This window comes from Oncorhynchus mykiss, chromosome 18, assembly GCF_013265735.2.
Source record: "Oncorhynchus mykiss isolate Arlee chromosome 18, USDA_OmykA_1.1, whole genome shotgun sequence".
Lineage (NCBI taxonomy): Eukaryota > Metazoa > Chordata > Actinopteri > Salmoniformes > Salmonidae > Oncorhynchus > Oncorhynchus mykiss.
The window spans coordinates 27,650,237-27,668,246 of record NC_048582.1 but is presented as its reverse complement, the minus strand read 5'-3'; the positions used below and the strand labels follow the sequence as shown (position 1 = coordinate 27,668,246).

At 43.9% G+C, this 18,010-nt stretch overlaps 1 protein-coding gene across 3 annotated transcripts in view; it reads right to left on the bottom strand.

Annotated features, from left to right (window-relative positions):
• The window catches only part of LOC110495947 (alpha-1,6-mannosylglycoprotein 6-beta-N-acetylglucosaminyltransferase A), a 120,584-nt gene that overhangs the window by 81,814 nt on the left and 20,760 nt on the right, over positions 1-18,010 (bottom strand). For 2 of the 3 annotated variants that reach the window (XM_036952457.1, XM_021571492.2), the window contains exons 2-4: positions 16,928-16,996; positions 16,536-16,805; positions 9,543-9,707 (exon numbers count right to left, since the gene is read on the bottom strand). In XM_036952457.1, coding sequence (XP_036808352.1) covers positions 9,543-9,707; positions 16,536-16,776 — 406 coding nt within the window. In that variant the 5' untranslated portion in view covers positions 16,777-16,805; positions 16,928-16,996. Of the gene's footprint in view, positions 1-9,542; positions 9,708-16,535; positions 16,997-18,010 lie in introns of all 3 variants that reach the window. The other variant, XM_021571491.2, reaches the window with a different exon arrangement.

The window sequence follows — 18,010 nt, the reverse complement described above, 5'->3', positions numbered from 1 at the left end:
TCACCTATCCGGACCCGTTTTACTGCCGATGCTGAGCCCCACCGGGCTTTCACGACTAGACTAGTTATCTGCCCGAGGGAGTTATCCAACTGGCCCCTCCGTTGCGACGTTCCCTGAACCCCCATCTGCGGCCCGCTAATCATTAGCTGTCTAATGGCTGCTATCTGAATAGGTCTATCGGACAATATTTCTTGTGTCACTATAACTATATCTATTTTGCCAATTGGATTGATCCCCTCTACCACACGGAACCCCACTAATCTGACGGAAACGCACGAGGTGGCTAAAAACAGACCTCCATCCTATGCTAGCTTGCTACTGATGGCCCGGCTAGCTGTCTGAATCGCCATGACCCCAAACAACCTCACTACTCACTGAACCCTTATGATCACTCGACTAAGCATGCCTCTCCTTAATGTCAATATGCCTTGTCCATTGCTGTTCTGGGTAGTGTGTATTGGCTTATTTCACTGTAGAGCCTCTAGCCCTGCTCATTATACCTTATCCAACCTTTCAGTTCCACCACCCACACATGCGATGACATCACCTGGTTTCAATGATGTTTCTAGAGACAATATCTCTCTCATCATCACTCAATACCTAGGTTTACCTCCACTGTATTCACATCCTACCATACCTTTGTCTGTACATTATACCTTGAAGCTATTTTATCGCCCCCAGAAACCTCCTTTTACTCTCTGTTCCAGACGACAAATTCTCATAGCTTTTAGCCGTACCCTTATCCTACTCCTCCTCTGGTGATGTAGAGGTGAATTCAGGCCCTGCAGTGCCTAGCTCCACTCCCAGGCGCTCTCTTTTGATGACTTCTGTAACTGTAATAGCCTTGGTTTCATGCATGTTAACATTAGAAGCCTCCTCCCTAAGTTTGTTTTATTCACTGCTTTAGCACACTCTGCCAACACGGATGTTCTTGCCGTGTCTGAATCCTGGCTTAGGAAGACCACCAAAAAATCTGAAATTTTCATCCCTAACTACAACATTTTCAGACAAGATAGAACGGCCAAAGGGGGTGGTGTTGCAATCTACTGCAAAGAGTTCTGTCCTACTATCCAGGTCTGTACCCAAACAATTTGAACTTCTACTTTTAAAAATCCACCTCTCTAAAAACAAGTCTCTCACCGTTGCTGCCTGCTATAGACCACCCTCTGCCCCCAGCTGTGCTCTGGACACAATATGTGAACTCATTGCCCTTCAGACCTACACTGGAGCATGCTTAACACCCCAGCCATACTACAATCTAAGCTTGATGCCCTCAATCTCACACAAATTATCAATGAACCTACCAGGTACCACCCCAAAGCTGTAAACACGGGCATCCTCATAGATATCATCCTAACCAACTTGCCCTCTAAATACACCTCTGCTGTTTACAACCAAGATCTCAGCGATCACTGCCTCATTGCCTGCATCCGTAATGGGTCAGCAGTCAAACGACCTCCACTCATCACTGTCAAACGCTCCCTGAAACACTTCAGCGAGCAGGCCTTTCTAATCGACCTGGCCGGGGTATCCTGGAAGGATATTGATCTCATCCCGTCAGTAGAGGATCCCTGTTTTTTTTTTAAATGCCTTCCTCACCATCTTAAATAAGCATGCCCCATTCAAGAAATGTAGAACCAGGAACAAATATAGCCCTTGGTTCTCTCCAGACCTTACTGCCCTTAACCAACACAAAAACATCCTATGGCGTTTCTGCATTAGCATCGTACAGCCCCCGTGATATGCAACTTTTCATGGAAGCTAGAAACCAATATACACAGGCAGTTAGAAAAGCCAAGGCTAGCTTTTTCAACAATAAATTTGCTTCCTGCAACACAAACTCAAAAAAGTTCTGGGACACTGTAAAGTCCATGGAGAATAAGAACACCTCCTCCCAGCTGCCCACTGCATTGAAGATAGGAAATATTGTCACCACCGATAAATCCACTATAATTGAGAATTTCAATAAGCATTTTTCTACGGCTGGACATGCTTTCCACCTGGCTACCCCTAACCCGGTCAACAGCACTGCACCCCCCACAGCAACTCGCCCAAGCCTTCCCCATTTCTCCTTCTCCCAAATCCAGTCAGCTGATGTTCTGAAAGAGCTGCAAAATCTGGACCCCTACAAATCAGCCGGGCTAGACAATCTGGACCCTTTCTTTCTAAAAATTATCTGCCGAAATTGTTGCCACCCCTATTACTAGCCTGTTCAACCTCTCTTTCGTGTTGTCTGACATTCCCAAGGAATGACCATTTCGAATCCCACCATACCTTCTCCGCTATGCAATCTGGTTTCAGCGCTGGTCATGGGTGCACCTCAGCCATGCTCAAGGTCCTAAACGATATCTTAACCACCATCGATAAGAAGCAATACTGTGCAGCCGTATTCATTGACCTGGCCAAGACTTTCGACTCTGTCAATCACCACATCCTCATCGGCAGACTCAACAGCCTTGGTTTCTCAAATGATTGCCTCGCCTGGTTCACCAACTACTTCTCTGATAGAGTTCAGTGTGTCAAATCGGAGGGTCTGCTGTCCGGACCTCTGGCAGTCTCTATGGGGGTGCCACATGGTTCAATTCTTGGACCGACTCTCTTCTCTGTATACATCAATGATGTCGCTCTTGCTGCTGGTGAGTCTCTGGTCCACCTCTACGCAGACGACACCATTCTGTATACTTCTGGCCCTTCTTTGGACACTGTGTTAACAACCCTCCAGGCGAGCTTCAATGCCATACAACTCTCCTTCCGTGGCCTCCAATTGCTCTTAAATACAAGTAAAACTAAATGCATGCTCTTCATCCGATCGCTGCCTGCACCTGACCGCTTGTCCAACATCACTACTCTGGATGGCTCTGACTTAGAATATGTGGACAACTACAAATACCTAGGTGTCTGGTTAGACTGTAAACTCTCCTTCCAGACTCACATCAAACATCTCCAATCCAAAGTTAAATCTAGAATTGGCTTCCTATTTCGCAACAAAGCATCCTTCACTCATGCTGCCAAACATACCCTTGTAAAACTGACCATCCTACCAATCCTCGACTTCGGCGATGTCATTTAAAAAATAGTCTAATACCCTACTCAATAAATTGGATGCAGTCTATCATAGTGCCATCCGTTTTGTCACCAAAGCCCCATATACTACCCACCACTGAGACCTGTACGCTCTCGTTGGCTGGCCCTCGCTTCATACTCGTCGCCAAACCCACTGGCTCCAGGTCATCTACAAGACCCTGCTAGGTAAAGTCCCACCTTATCTCAGCTCGCTGGTCACCATAGCAGCACCCACCTGTAGCACGCGCTCCAGCAGGTATATCTCTCTGGTCACCCCCAAAACCAATTATTCCTTTGGCCGCCTCTCCTTCCAGTTCTCTGCTGCCAATGACTGGAACGAACTACAAAAATCTCTGAAACTGGAAACACATCTCCCTCACTAGCTTTAAGCACCAGCAGTCAGAGCAGCTCACAGATTACTGCTCCTGTACATAACCCATCTATAATTTAGCCCAAACAACTACCTCTTTCCCTAGTTTATTATGTATTTATTTTGCTCCTTTGCACCCCATTATTTCTATCTCTACTTTGCACATTCTTCCACTGCAAATCAACCATTACAGTGTTTTACTTGCTATATTGTATTTACTTCGCCACCATGGCCTTTTTTTTTTGCCTTTACCTGCCTTATCTCACCTCACTTGCTCACATTGTATATAGACTTATTTTTCTACTGTATTATTGACTGTATGTTTGTTTTACTCTGTGTTGTTGTATGTGTCAAACTGCTTTGCCTTATCTTGGCCAGGTCGCAATTGTAAATGAGAACTTGTTCTCAACTTGCCTACCTGGTTAAATAAAGGTGAAATTTAAAAATGTAAAAAATGATCCATGGTTGGGACAAATATTTGAAGAATGTGTCTGGGCGGTTTTGTGTCAAGGTCCAATGAAAATGTAAAACTTTGAATGCACATTTTTTAATGCGATAGGACTCACTCATATTTGGATCTGTGTAGGCCATAATGCAGTCGACACTGCCAATACAGTACAGCATTACCAACCTGAGAGAAAGTGCATTGGAGATCCTGTAATTGCCAGGCCTCAGATGCTGCGTCCCAGTAGAGACTTCTTTGTCAAGCAAATCTTATTACTACCATTGAACCGAGAGGTCTTTAGTGGTCAACATATTTGTCCTACCTGCCCCTGACTACTGAGCCAAGACATACTTAGCACTGGCAGGTCCCTAGTCAAAGTCTATAGGAGCACGCCCAGAAAGCTGTGGTGTAGTCCTGGAGGTGAAAAGCTCTAAACTTTGCAGATAGAATAAGAATGAATAGAGCCAACAAATCTGACAGACAACCATTTAATGTTCTACACAAGACGTTTCTATCTGAATGTTCCGTAACCCTATAGCCTCCGGAACAGGCACCATGTTCTTGGGAGGCGGAGAGCGGCGGAGAACTGGACTTTGATTTGTTTAAGAGAGAGACATCGGATTGGATAGCGTCCGTCGGTCGGTGGGTGATGTATGAGTGTTTCTGGAGGGGACAGAATCTCCCAGAACACAGAGCGGTGCACTCGGTGAGAGGAAAACACACAGCCTCTGCACTCACCACTAGTAGACCTCAGATCACAGCGCATTATGTCTAATCCAAAGCAGGGCTAGACGGTTGGCCCAACATTTCAGCACAAAAACCTCAGATTCGCCAACGTCTATATGACATGGCAGTGACATGACTCATCCATGTTATGTCAAAGGCTACATTATGTTGAACGACAACATTCCCAGAGGGTCTTTGATAGTCAACTGTTCAGGGAGAGTAGTATCCCTTCCTCAGAGAGAAAAACACTCTCTGTGACAGCAGCAGTCTGCAAGGTGAAATTGTAAGCGCTATTATAATCCTGCCTTAGCTCTGCCGTGATACATTAGGGTTGTCGTGCACAGGGAGGCAGCGATGTCATTGTCCCGTGCGGCATCACTGAAACCTTAGCCCTCTGTCCATTGTCGGCAGTCGTCTGTCCTAGGTCGGGCGTGATGCGATCGATAAGAAGACAAAAGAGATGGGCCATTCTGAGGCAGAAAAGGGCTTTTCTGTCCGCACTTACGGCCGGCAGCGTCTCAAAAACAACAGCCTACTCGCTACAAATCACACAGAAGGCCCAACTTGCGGCCAATGCCAAAAGCAACATCCACACCTTTCAACGGCAGCCAGCTAGGTGGAGACGAGAAGAGAGCCAGCCAGATCTCAGGAGCCCGGCACCTGGCCTTTCATCCTCTTACACACACCCCCCCCCCCCCCCTTCCCTTCCTCCATCTACCAGCATGATTGCATTTCAGCAGAGGGACAGCTAACGCGCTACGCCAACACTCAGAGGAAAACACTGCTTGGTGATTGGCTGCATCAACATGAAGCAGGCAGACAATTGTCCACACCAAGGCCGTTCTGAGTTTGGCTGAATCAATCCTCTCCCGCTGAGCCAAATCCAGATTGAGCCATCCTTGTGCTGTTAAGAGCCTCTGTGATCCTCTGTGTCTCTAGCCCAGCTGAGCTGAATGGTGGCAGCCAGACAGTGTAGTGGGTGTGCCAGGTATCAGAAGCTCAGACCAGGCGAGTGATAGCCTTTCCCTCAGAACTCACATCAAGTGGCTCTGGACGGAGAGGAGACCCAGGCACCCGATAAGGACCTCTCAGAATCACTTCTTAAAAGGTGACATTCTAGAGTTCAAGTGACAACAGATGGAAACTAGCCTGCTAGCTAAATCTGGCATATTTGTGAATTGTCCCTGTCAAATAAATGTAATTTTAAACAGTGAAATGCTCTGATGCCCCCTAATGTAACATGGAGTAAGAAGATGTTCAGAACTTATAGAAGCAAATATACTGAACACAAATATAAAACGCAACATGTAAAGTGTTGGTCCTATGTTTCATAAGCTGAAAAAACAATGTCTGAAGTTTTAGTGGACCTAATTAATTTATTTCAATTGACTGATTTCCTTATTTAAACTGTAACTGTTACAGTTTAAATAAGGAAATCAGTCAATTTAGCTAGCAGGCATTAGGTCCACTACCTCTCAGACGATCCCGCAGGTGAAGAAGCTGGATGTGGAGGTCCTGGGCTTGGTGTGGTTACACGTGGTCTGAGGTTGTACAGCTAGTTGGACGTACTGTCAAATTCTCTAATACGACGTTGGAGACGGCTTATGGTCGAGAATTGAACATTCAGTTCTCTGGCAATCGCTCTGGTGGACATTCCTGCAGTCAGCATACTAATTGCACTCTCCCTCAAAACTTCAGACATTGTTTTTTCAGCTTATGAAACATAGGACCAACACTTTACATGTTGCGTTTTATATTTGTGTTCAGTATATTTGCTTCTAGAAGTTCTGAACATCTTCTTACTCCATGTTACATTAGGGGGCATCAGAGCATTTCACTGTTTAAAATTACATTTATTTGACAGGGACAATTCACATTCCACAACATTTCAGTAAATATGCCAGATTTAGCTAGCAGGCTAGTTTCCATCTGTTGTCACTTGAACTCTAGAATGTCACCTTTTAAGAAGTGATTCTGAAAGGTCCTTATCGGGTGCCTGGGTCTCCTCTCCGTCCAGAGCCACTTGATGTGAGTTCTGAGGGAAAGGCTATCACTCGCCTGGTCTGAGCTTCTGATGCCTGGCACATCCACTACACTGCCTGGCAGCCACCATTCAGCTCAGCTGGGCTAGAGACACAGAGGCTCTTTAGATTAGAAGATATAGTAATAATACAGGACAACAGGGGAAAAAAATGGCAGATTGACATCCACACTAAAGACAAGCATTTTTTTAAACTAGGCCTAAATACCATTGTCATAGTATAGAATCCTGGTAATGAAACTCAAAAGGTATTAATGCCATGTGGCTTTTCTACTTCAGCTTATCTGCAGGTAATGTTATAGGTCACAGAATAATGTTAGGGTCTGGAGGAGGCTTGTGCAGCAGTCTGCAAACCACCAATAGTCCTGACCGGTGCTGTGCTCCCAAACAAGGAAAACATTAGGAAATGTAGACATTAGGAAGGGGAGACTCTAGATAGAGGACTGATATGCAGAAGTAGACTCATATCTAACAGAGACCCCAATTGGCTAAGAGTAGTCATCAAATGAGGGATGCAAAATCGCCACTACACCATAAAACATACAAAGATAAAAACCATGTGTAAATAAGTCCGCAAAAGGACAGTGAAGCCCTGTTCTCATTAACACTTCCTTATTTCACCCACAACCCCATAAAATAGACTAAAACAAAACTGACTGTTCTTTTATTCCAAGTTAGGCCTACACAATACAATGTGTAACTTAAATAGTTACACCCTAACATACCTCGCATGAACTTCCTTATCTGACCTCAAATTTGCTCATCACTGCAAGGAAGCAGAGTGGCCACAGCAGACCCTCCCTGGTCACATGACCTGACAACATCTTTCAGATGCTTTTAAGGGTCCTCCTCCACCAACAGTCTGAGAAGCCTGTTGGCTCCATGAGTTAGGCCATTCAATTGCAGAGTAGGTCTCAAATCCAAACTATGCCAGTGCCAGCAAAAACAGATAAGCCTAACAAGTATTTACTTTGTTTTTATTTAGTCCACACGGAGGAGGCATTGTCAAATACCTTCGTCCCAAACAGCTGCTAATGGGTGGCGGTGGGGGGGCTCTCTCAGAGTCGAGAGCAGTTAGGAAGGGACTAGGCGTTGCCCTCCGAGTTCCGACTGTGTGGCTGGTTGTGGTGACTCAGCCACATCCATACACAGCTGTGAGGTGGGTCAGGCACTGGCCAGAAGTGACATGTTTGGGATAGCTTTAAAATGAGCACATTGTAAAGCTATCTAGCTGCGACAATCAAATTCGGGAGATAGATGTTTACTTCATGATTATACCAAAATGTGCATATTTACAGTGATTAAAGCAGCATATTTTGTCTAAGCAGTACATTAGCGGTAGTTAAGTCTGATAGTCAGAACAGAGGCCTCTCTCCATGGCTGAGCAGGGCCCAAACTGTCTGACTGAGACACAGTGTGGTAGCAGGGAAAGGGGGGGGGGGGGGGAGCACGACACCTCTTCCTGGGGCCCTGGGTGCTCCACCTTGATAGCTAGCAGCCTCTCAGAAGACATGCGTGAACCCATCACTGTCCAGATCCTATCTGGGTAATTGCCTTCCCAGCCCCACATGGCCCAGGGGAAAACAGCTAATGGGTTGGCAGGGCTGTCTGCCACACAGGACAGAGGTGGAGAGGAAGAGTGGTGTTTCAGGGACGACTCAGACTGTTGGGGCAAACCACACGGCCAAATGATACGTGCGTCTATTTACAGGTTAGAAGTCAAGACAACCAGTATGGTCTCTTTCCCTAGACTAGTCCAAAGCCAGAGTATTCCATTGGTTGACAAAGGGTGGGATTGAGATATCAGTGCACCGTTAATGTGGTATAGGAGATAACCTCCATCTTGTTATCGCTGTTGCACAGGAAGTAGCGGTTGCTGCAGTACAGAAGGACCACAATGTCCTGACCGATACAGCTAGCAGGGAACTGTCACTGATACTGAAGCAGCCCAAGACGGAGGCAGTATTCTTGTTTTTTATTTTTTTTAAATATAAAATCATCCTAACACAGAAAGGAGGCCGAGTTGAACATTCTTTCTTTTGTTTAAGAAACGTTCTGAAGCGTGAACGGAATGGGCCTAGCTCTCTCAAGAGTAAAACGCTCCGTTTGTAACTCAATCGTCATAATGTAATTCCGACCATATTCAGTCGCCACACAAAGTCCCCATTGAAACCTCTAAATACTTCACTAACTACTGAGAGCCAATCCCAGGGCCCACCCGAGCAAACGAACACTCAGTATTTCCCAGCCGGCAAACATGTCATCTTAAAACTGAAAGAAAAATAAATGAAGGCTAATAAAATGGGGCCCGCCGCATGTGTGAATGAGAGGCCTTATTCAAGCTATGTTCAAGGCCGCGGCCTATAAAGAGAGCTTTCTATGTTCTCGCAGAAAAGGTATGCGAAAGCAGAAAGGTTTTCTATGGGTTTGAATATTGGAGCATTCAACTGCTTACAGTAGGTTAAGGATAGAGGAGTAACTTAGGTGAATAGAGCCATTTCAATGCAGGCTCAGAGCACAGCTTTATTCTTATCAGCATAAATAGCACTATTCACCTAAGCTCACATCGGATTCACTGGAGAACTGAGTGTCCGTTAATTGTTTTTGTTATTTCCTTTCAATTAGTGTCCAGACCTAGAAAACCAGGTGAGTTCCTAACTAAATTAATTGGTCAATCAAGTACAAGGGAGGAGCGAAAACCCGCAGACACTCCAGGAATTGAGCTTGACACCCCTGCTATAGGCCTATGTCTTATTACTTTGACATGTTCCAGAACTAGGACTGGGGATTTTCAAGGTGCAATGTCTTGTTTTGAATGTCTTCAATAAAGGAAGATTTAGCCATCTTCGGGGGGGGGGGGGGGGGGGTAAACTCGTGAGGGAGAGAGTGAGCCTCACCTGCCACGTTGACCTTCTCTGCATTGGAGGCGCTGGGCGTGACTGTGCTGGTGCCGTTGGTCAGGTTAGCCCCCGTGCCGTTGTAGATGTTCTCCACCTTGGACTCCAGCTTGCCCAGCCGTACCATGATGTTGTCCAGGAGCACCGCCAGAGTCTTCTTCAGATCTGGAATAGGGAAACACAGTATAGCATGAAGCATAGATACCTCATATCAGTCTTACTGCTAACCAGCTAACATAACTTGAGGCTAAAATATACAGTGTTTTCTATATTTCCCTTTCATTTTCTTATAATTTGTATTGATCTCATGAATAGTCATATTCTAATCTCAGATTGACTTCTCGAAGGACAAGGAGAAAATTACAGCATAGGGATATAATGCCAGTGAGTATCTCTCCACACTCACCCCCAGAGAAAATGATTTTCTATTTTCATCTTCATAACTAGGCTAATCAATATATCGTTATGGTGTGAGTAAATCGGAGTATGCCTTGTATACTGAGACGGACCGTTCTTATTGGCCTTCCTCTGAAAAATGAAAAACAAGAGGAGAGGATCAGCTTATTTCAGCGACCCCAATAAATCATTGGATTTCATGCTGTCCGTTAAGGGACTCATTTAAATGTTTAACTGCGCTGGCGGGTATCTTTGAGAATGACCTTGCTGCTTCATTTAGGTCTGTGGATTTCTATGGTCTTCTCCTGACTCCGGTAGCTAGCCAAAAGGTGGGATGGACGATGGGACTGAAAAAAGTAAGCTGACATTCACAATAGTTGTGTCCCAATAACGTCTCCTTCCTGAAGTGTGCCCTCGTTCACTACTTCCCACAAATCTAAGTATATTGCATTTGTTCACCACCATGTTTCTTATACCACTCATCTCGTTTCAAGTCGGTGAAAGGTAGTGAACAAATGCATATTTAGGGAGTAAGGAGCAATAATTGGGACATAGCCCAGTAGCTAGCCAATAAGAAGTGGGGTGGGATAGAAAGGACACACAGTGATCTGACATTCACAATGACATCATCTCTGTTAATTTCAGTAGCATTTCAGGAAATGGTATGCAGGGCTTGGCATTTCAGTGCGAAGGCTTAATGGTGTTTATCTGATATTTACCATCCAGCAGCCATGAGGACATTGAGTGGCTTCAATTCCATTTGTTATAACTGTCCGATTTTTTTATTTTGTATTATTTACATATTATTGTTTATGGTGTTGTAAGATCTCACAGTTGATCAATGTTGACTTGTAAATGCAACACACATTTTGGCTTCGGTTTCAATTTTATTGAATTTTATTGTTTGCATATAACTCTGATAAAACAAAATCCAACATGCTTAACATATTGTTTATTGGAATGACCTAAGATCTTGCCACAAAACAGTTGATCAATTTTGACTAGTAGCTACTGAGAAAATTAAATATGGCATGACCCTTCTGCCCCTGAAATGTTTTCCTTTCCTCCCGCCGCCCCAAGAATATTCCAGAATGTCGTCAACCTCATTAACATTCCATGAGGCGGTGGAGCTGTGAAGACAGCGATCGCACCCAGTCTGTCACACGTCAGCGCGCCGACTGCGGTGCAATTTCTCTGGCCGCGCGTCGCGGCGTGGAAGAGGAGGAGAGTAGGCGTGAGGGAGAGAGGGAGGCTGCAGCGTTTTGTCTGCTCTGAATGGCTGGGTAGGGCAGAGATAAGCAGATTCCGGGAGGGAGCGTCGCTGCGTCAGACAAGGAAGAAATCAACTGAAAGCTGGACCACGGCCCAAATGCCACCCTATTCCCTATATAGTGCAGTACTTTTGACCAGGGCCCATTTGACTCTGGTGAAAAGCAGTGCACTGTCGGAAATAGAGTGGTGCTGCCACTGCCAGGGCATCAGGCTGAACATAATTACACACACTAGATAGTGCCCTCGGAAAACACATTGCTCTGAGCATTAACCGCCCGGCCTGACCTCTATCAACACAGACAGAGAAACAAGCACTAGAGAAAGAAACACACTGCCACCCAGTCCAAACACAATGCCACCCAGTCCAAACACACTGCCCATTCCATCCATCTCTACCCAACCTGGACAAGGTAGAGTAGGCCATCTCCCCACATGGCTGATCTGTGTGTGTAGCTAATTAAATGTTTTACAGGTCGCAGCAAATTGAGTCTCAGAAATAAACATTCCTCAGCATGTTTGCAAAGGAGTGCCCAAAGCACGATGAGGTTTACGTTAACAAATGAAATGTTCAGTCTTTCCGACAGGTGTAAACTGAACGCTGTAAATAATTAAGCCAGCTTAAAACAAAGGGAAATATAAATGCGTGGCTCAGGGCGGAGTGTGGACAGCCTGCATTCAAGTGGCCAAGTAGTGTAATACAGTAGGTGTGAAAACAGGCCTGCTAAATCCATGGGATAGATGGGCTTACTGTAAGAAAAGCAAAGTACAATTTACAGCATCAAACCAATCCGAATTGGGTATTCGGCCAAAACGGTGGTAAAAATACTACTATTACATAGATACGTTGATTTAAGAAGACAGTGGTGGTAGTAGTATGTTACTTATCCAAGTTCTTTGGTTCAGATCACTTTCTAGACACCCACTTTTATTAACAGATACTGTTACAGAACTGAATCAACATACAGTTGTGATAGTTGTTTTATAGTCCCCAACTCCACATTCATCGTTACCACCTGTCTGCTAAAAAAAATTCATGACTTGACTCTGTCTTCATTCCCAAAGCAAAACAAAGCAATACGTTTCAAAATGAAACATGAGAGCTGAAATATGCATGCGAAAGCCGGACACGTTCATTCTCCACAGAGGCACCCATAGGGAGGGAGCAAAGCTTACATTGCAGTCACAGCGCTTTACAGATACCAACTGTGTTAGTTGAGTCACGTTCTTCACTCATGTCAAATGTCTACATGAGCCGATACGTGGTACGTGATGAGCATGGAGACAAACTGTGACTGTGTCCTAAAATGGCTCCCTATTCCCTATATAGTGCACTACTTTTGACCAGGGCCGATAGGATTCTGGTCAAATGTAGTGCACTATTAAGGAAATAAGGTGCTCATTATTTCAGTGACCCTCACGGTCAGCCAAGTGCCATCTTTTAAGAGACTGACCCACAAAAAATAATAATTGCATACTGAGTGAGTAGACTAAAACAGACAATAGCAGACCAAGCAAACTAAGAGAGCCGCTATCTGTTAATAAATAATATTCAAATTCAGACTAATTTGTGAGGTTGTAAAAATGGGGAGCCAGCCCAGATCTTTAATAAACTTGGTTCAGTTAACAAAGTAGGCCAACATCAAGATAAAAAAAATATATAGGCCTATTTCCCCCCTAAAGGCACAATCTGTAATTTCAACAGCCTGACCCTGTCACTTTTTTTGGTAAACAGAGATTGGGCTTGGTAAATGTAACCACTCGAATGATGGGAGCTCCATAAAACATGATTGTTTTAAACATACTGTACAGTATTTTGAAACTATGCAAAACATTGACATTACAAAGACTCAAATGAAAGCAATACTTCCAAAGAAAATGCATTATATTGGAGACAATGCACTAAATTACTTTCCCATCATTTTCTGATTATGTGGTGTACAAATCCAGAGATTTATTTACTTGGAGTCGGACTGACAGACGGGGAGACTAATCCATATTTCTATGAGGCTGTGTGCTCGCTCTCGGCCTAGTGATATTACACAGTATCACATCACAGTCCACATGCACAAATCCCACAACACTGATGTGAGCTGATGGCAGATGTAAGAAATGCATGCATCTTGTAATTATAGTGACCTTACATATAACTATATCACCATTGCCAAGTAACCACATGTGATGTAATGTTTTTAGAATCTCTAGGAACTCTACTTACCATACATGGAGTGAAATGTGTCCCTCCCTATCAAGTAAGTTTTGTCTGTTCAGGAGAGTTCCTAGAGATTATAAATATGCTATTTTTGGGGTGAAGCCAGCTACACTGTGTTATGGTGCTTTTTCATGGCCACCATGCACAACTCAGGGAGTCCAACCAATACACACACTCCCGATGTTGTGTCCCAAAGCTACGTTCAGCTATGCAGTTAGTGCAGCTTCCTCATAATCAACCTTAATTCCAGTCTGTTACAGAAGGCTTCCCTCGCTCGCTCTCTTATTTATTTTAACAGGGAGTCATGGTGAGATCAAGGTCTCTTTCACAGATGAGCCCTGTATACACATCGATATACACAAAAAGCTAAACAATCATTGAAAACAAAACACATTCTTCAGTAAAAAGGTCCTCAATCAGCTTTCTGAAATTGCCCAAGAGGCACCAATTCATCCAATTTTAGAGAGCCTTAGATATCATTCCACAAGCAAGGTGCAAAAAAAGCAGATTGATCTAACCCAGTGGAGTTAGTTGTTCTAACCCAGTGGAGTTAGTTGTTCTAACTCAGTGGAGTTAGTTGTTCTAACTCAGTGGAGTTAGTTGTTCTAACTCAGTGGAGTTAGTTGTTCTAACTCAGTGGATGTTCTAACTCAGTGGAGTTAGTTGTTCTAACTCAGTAGAGATGGAAGGGATCTCTAGAGTTAGCCCTCCCTGAGACCGGGTCTGATATCTCGTACATCTGTAAGTTAACAATGAAGTAAGGTATGGTGGAAGTTTACGCATGAGGGCTTTAGAAACAAAATGAGTCAAATCCATCGATGTACGAGCCTTTTTGATACAGAATGCAGAGATGTGTACTGAACCTATCGCCTGTAATAAAAGCGTAGTGTGCCATGATAAACTGCCTCCAACGCCTTCAAAAGAGTAGCAGCTGCATTCAGATATACAATAACGTCATAGTCCATAAACGGTATGAATGTCGACTAAATAATTTGTTTTCTGTTTTTTAATGAAAGGCATGACCTATTCCTATAAAATAAGCTCCTTCTAATTCTTAACTTGCTCATCAACATGCTTTATGAAAGATAGGTTTATAAATATCTGGTTTGATGAAAACCCAACAAACTCTTCTCATAAAAGGAAAGTGTGGAAACAGGTTAGCTGGAATTTGGTTTAGTTCAGCGCTTCTCTCTCTTCAGTCCAAATTCCCATCTACTCAAACTAATAAACAATGTTCAATGCACCACATAAAACCACCAGACCAATTCAGTCTTGATACAATATTTAATTAATGTGCACTCAGATTTTATGGGTAATTTACTGAGAGCAGAGAGGAAGTCATAATTCCCTTTAAATGCATTAATGTCATATAGAGATGAATCCTAGATTTGCAGAGGGAGTACAAATACTGTAGCATGAAGCAAATCTCTCTCCTTACTACTTTTATTTAATCAAAAGCATAAAAAAGGATAGAACTTATAATTACATTTCTATGGCAGAGAGTAAACAGTGTTCAAGTCTCAAGAAGTACATTAAAATCGTTCTCTCTCATTTGAACATGTCTCAAACAGGGAAACTGGTTTCATCCATTCCATTTTAAACTGGTTCCAGACTGGTTCTTTAGACCTAGGTCAAGACATCATATAAACGTTTCCTTCATTTGATGCATTAATAAAGTTTATTCAATTAAATTAAAAGTTCAGGCTATTGACAGAATATTATGAATCTGTTCTGATGAGATGAGACCGTATCACAGATCTTTTGTCTCATTGCCTCCCGAATAATAGTGTTTGCAGCAACAACTCATTTCATGCTTTTCTGGAGATAATTAATGACATGATTAAGCAATTAGCCCATTACATTGAGCCAATTATATCATTATACAGGTCTGGGATAAAGCTTAGGATTTCTTTCAACACCCTCCTCCAGGTCATTTAAACACGGGTCGGAGAGCACTGGGCTGCTAGAACAACAAACTTCTCGGTTGTATTACAAATGGCATCCTATTCCTAATTTAGTGCAATTCTTTTGACAGGGCCCAGAGTAGCGCACTAAATAGGGAATAGGATGCCATATGGGACGCATCCCGGCTATGTACGATCAAGGGTTTCACCAAGGCAGATGCTTCAACACTCTGCATCAATGTTTTAACACAGACCCTAAGGGGAACAAGAGCAGCTAAATGCTCCGTGTTCGCCAGTCAGTACTCTTGAGGTCTGGCGATTAGCAGACTGTGGCAGAACTGAGGTTGATAGGCGGGAGGCTTCCTGCCTAACAAACCCAGATAAATTCAATTTTACAGGCTAAGAGAGTTTTAAAGACACATCATATTAGGCATGGCCTTTTCAGAGAGCTACTTTCCTGGAAGAGGACCAGTGGCGGTTGGTTGGTTACCCGGTCATTATACAGTATTTTCTTGTTTTTCGCCGCCCATTAGAATGTATTCAGAGTAATCAATTCCAATCTCATGTTTCTAATGAAGCCATTGACCCAAACGGGTCTATTAACGGCATGAATAACTTATTGATGGCTGTTCGCGAGGCGTTAATAGGTTATGGCGGGAAAGCAGCTGCATCAGCATAACACTCACTTCTGTTAGCGCAAGTCAAGTTACTGGCTGGCTAGCCCCCTAATACTTTACTTTCCTTTTTCCAACATGAGGCAGCACCCTGCTGTAGACTAAATGTAAATGTATCTTTTCTTCTCGTCTTCCCTGTTGTCTATGGTTACATTACAACCACAATACAATATAAACACTTATAAATAATCAACATTATACATTTTGTATGATCTGTATATCAGAGGATGTATAGGGCTGGCTATTTTGACTTTGAAGGCACTTCTACTTAGCCTACATAGTAAATCAATTCAGCCTGTCCTTATTCAATAACAGTGTGTTCTCTAAGTGAGGTTGATCAAATATTGCAGCACTACCAACTGGCAAATCAGAATTCCATTCAATAAAACATTCCAAGTGAATGAATGGAACATTCCCAGTGTACCATTAACAAATTCTCACGAGTTCTCACAACCACAGCTTTGCAAGGTGGATTCATTCTATTTTGAAGAGAGCGCAAAGGACGGAGAACACTACTTGTGCAGTGCTCGGTATTCACCATAAGCCGTCATGGTTCCCACGTAGGGCCCGTCCATGACGCTCTGGTTCTCCTCGGCCAGGGCCTTGATGTAGCGCTTGCTGAGCTCCAGGATCTGCTGTCGCAGCATGGTGCTGCTCTCGTGCGTGGCCCGCTGCTGGATAGTGAAGTGGAGCAGCATCATGCCCCAGATGAATCCAAAGCTCACCAGGAAGAAGCCCAGCTTCTGGGACGACAGCTTCCACAGGTAGGCCGAGGCCATAGCGAGTGCGACCCGCAGCTCGACTATATCTGTGTGTGAGAGAGTGGAAGGGACTGAGTCGGAGGAGAGTTTAGGAGGGGAGGCGGGGCATGGTGGCGCTCGGCGTAGTTTAGTTGCTATGGTTCTGTTTGGCCTCTCCACCACTCCTCACCAGTGGGCTCTACTTCTTTGGCCCATCCTTATCGGTCACTCCCACCGGGTTGACTGGCCAAGCTGCATTCTGCCAGAGAGGAGGAGACATAAGAAAGGCTGTTAGATGCACACACCGCAGTTCCAGAAGCAAAAAAGGAGTAGTATTTACATGGGCATTCCCAAGGCGGGTGTTAGCTACTGTAGCTATAGCCATCCAATGTTTCCCCTATAAGTGTGGCATAGCGCCACACTTTCTGACAAGATGAGCTTTTAAAAGGGATAGTGCGAGATGTTGGCAACTAAGCCCTTTTTCTACTTACCCAGAGTCAGATGAACTCATGGATAACCCTTTTTGTCTCTGCCATCTGCATCCAAAAACACAAGTGCACACCACACAAACTATAGACAACCTCCTTTCCTTGCTGCAATGCGTTACAAACAACCTGCTATAATTTGACCACTTTGATTTAAATTTGTTTTGATTAAACAGCCGGAGATAGAACTGCGCCTTGAAACGTGTGCCAAGAACTATACGGAGAGAGACAAACAAACTGTATCAAAGCTGACACATCCGTGCTGCTAAGATTCTCATGCAAAAAAAAGATGCAGTCAGCGAAGTGAAAATGGTGAATAATCACATTGTCTCCACGGGGAAATATAACCCAACCCAGTCTCTCTTCAGAGTTAAGCCTACTTCAATATGTTAAACATCCTAAAGAAAGCTAAATGTTATTTTATGTTGTCTATGTTCAAACATGTAAGGTCTACTGTGTAATTATTTTCACAAAAATAATATGTTGATAGCTTTGCTACAAGAAACTGAATGAGTGGGCAGGTTACCCTTAGGACTACTGGCCCCCCCCAAAAAAATCCATGAGACACAAAAAAACCGCAAGTCAACTTTAGTGGAGGTATGAGGAGTTGGGAAATATTTCAGTGATACAGTTTAGAAAAAACAGTATGCTGCCCACTCAAGGATGGAGAAAAACAGGATGTTTCGCTCTTGGGTGAAATGGCAATACTTCTTGCCCATCATCTCCAGCCAAGAGGTGAGGCTATTTCGTAATGTACCCGAAAAGTCTCGCTAACCATAAAAAGTCCT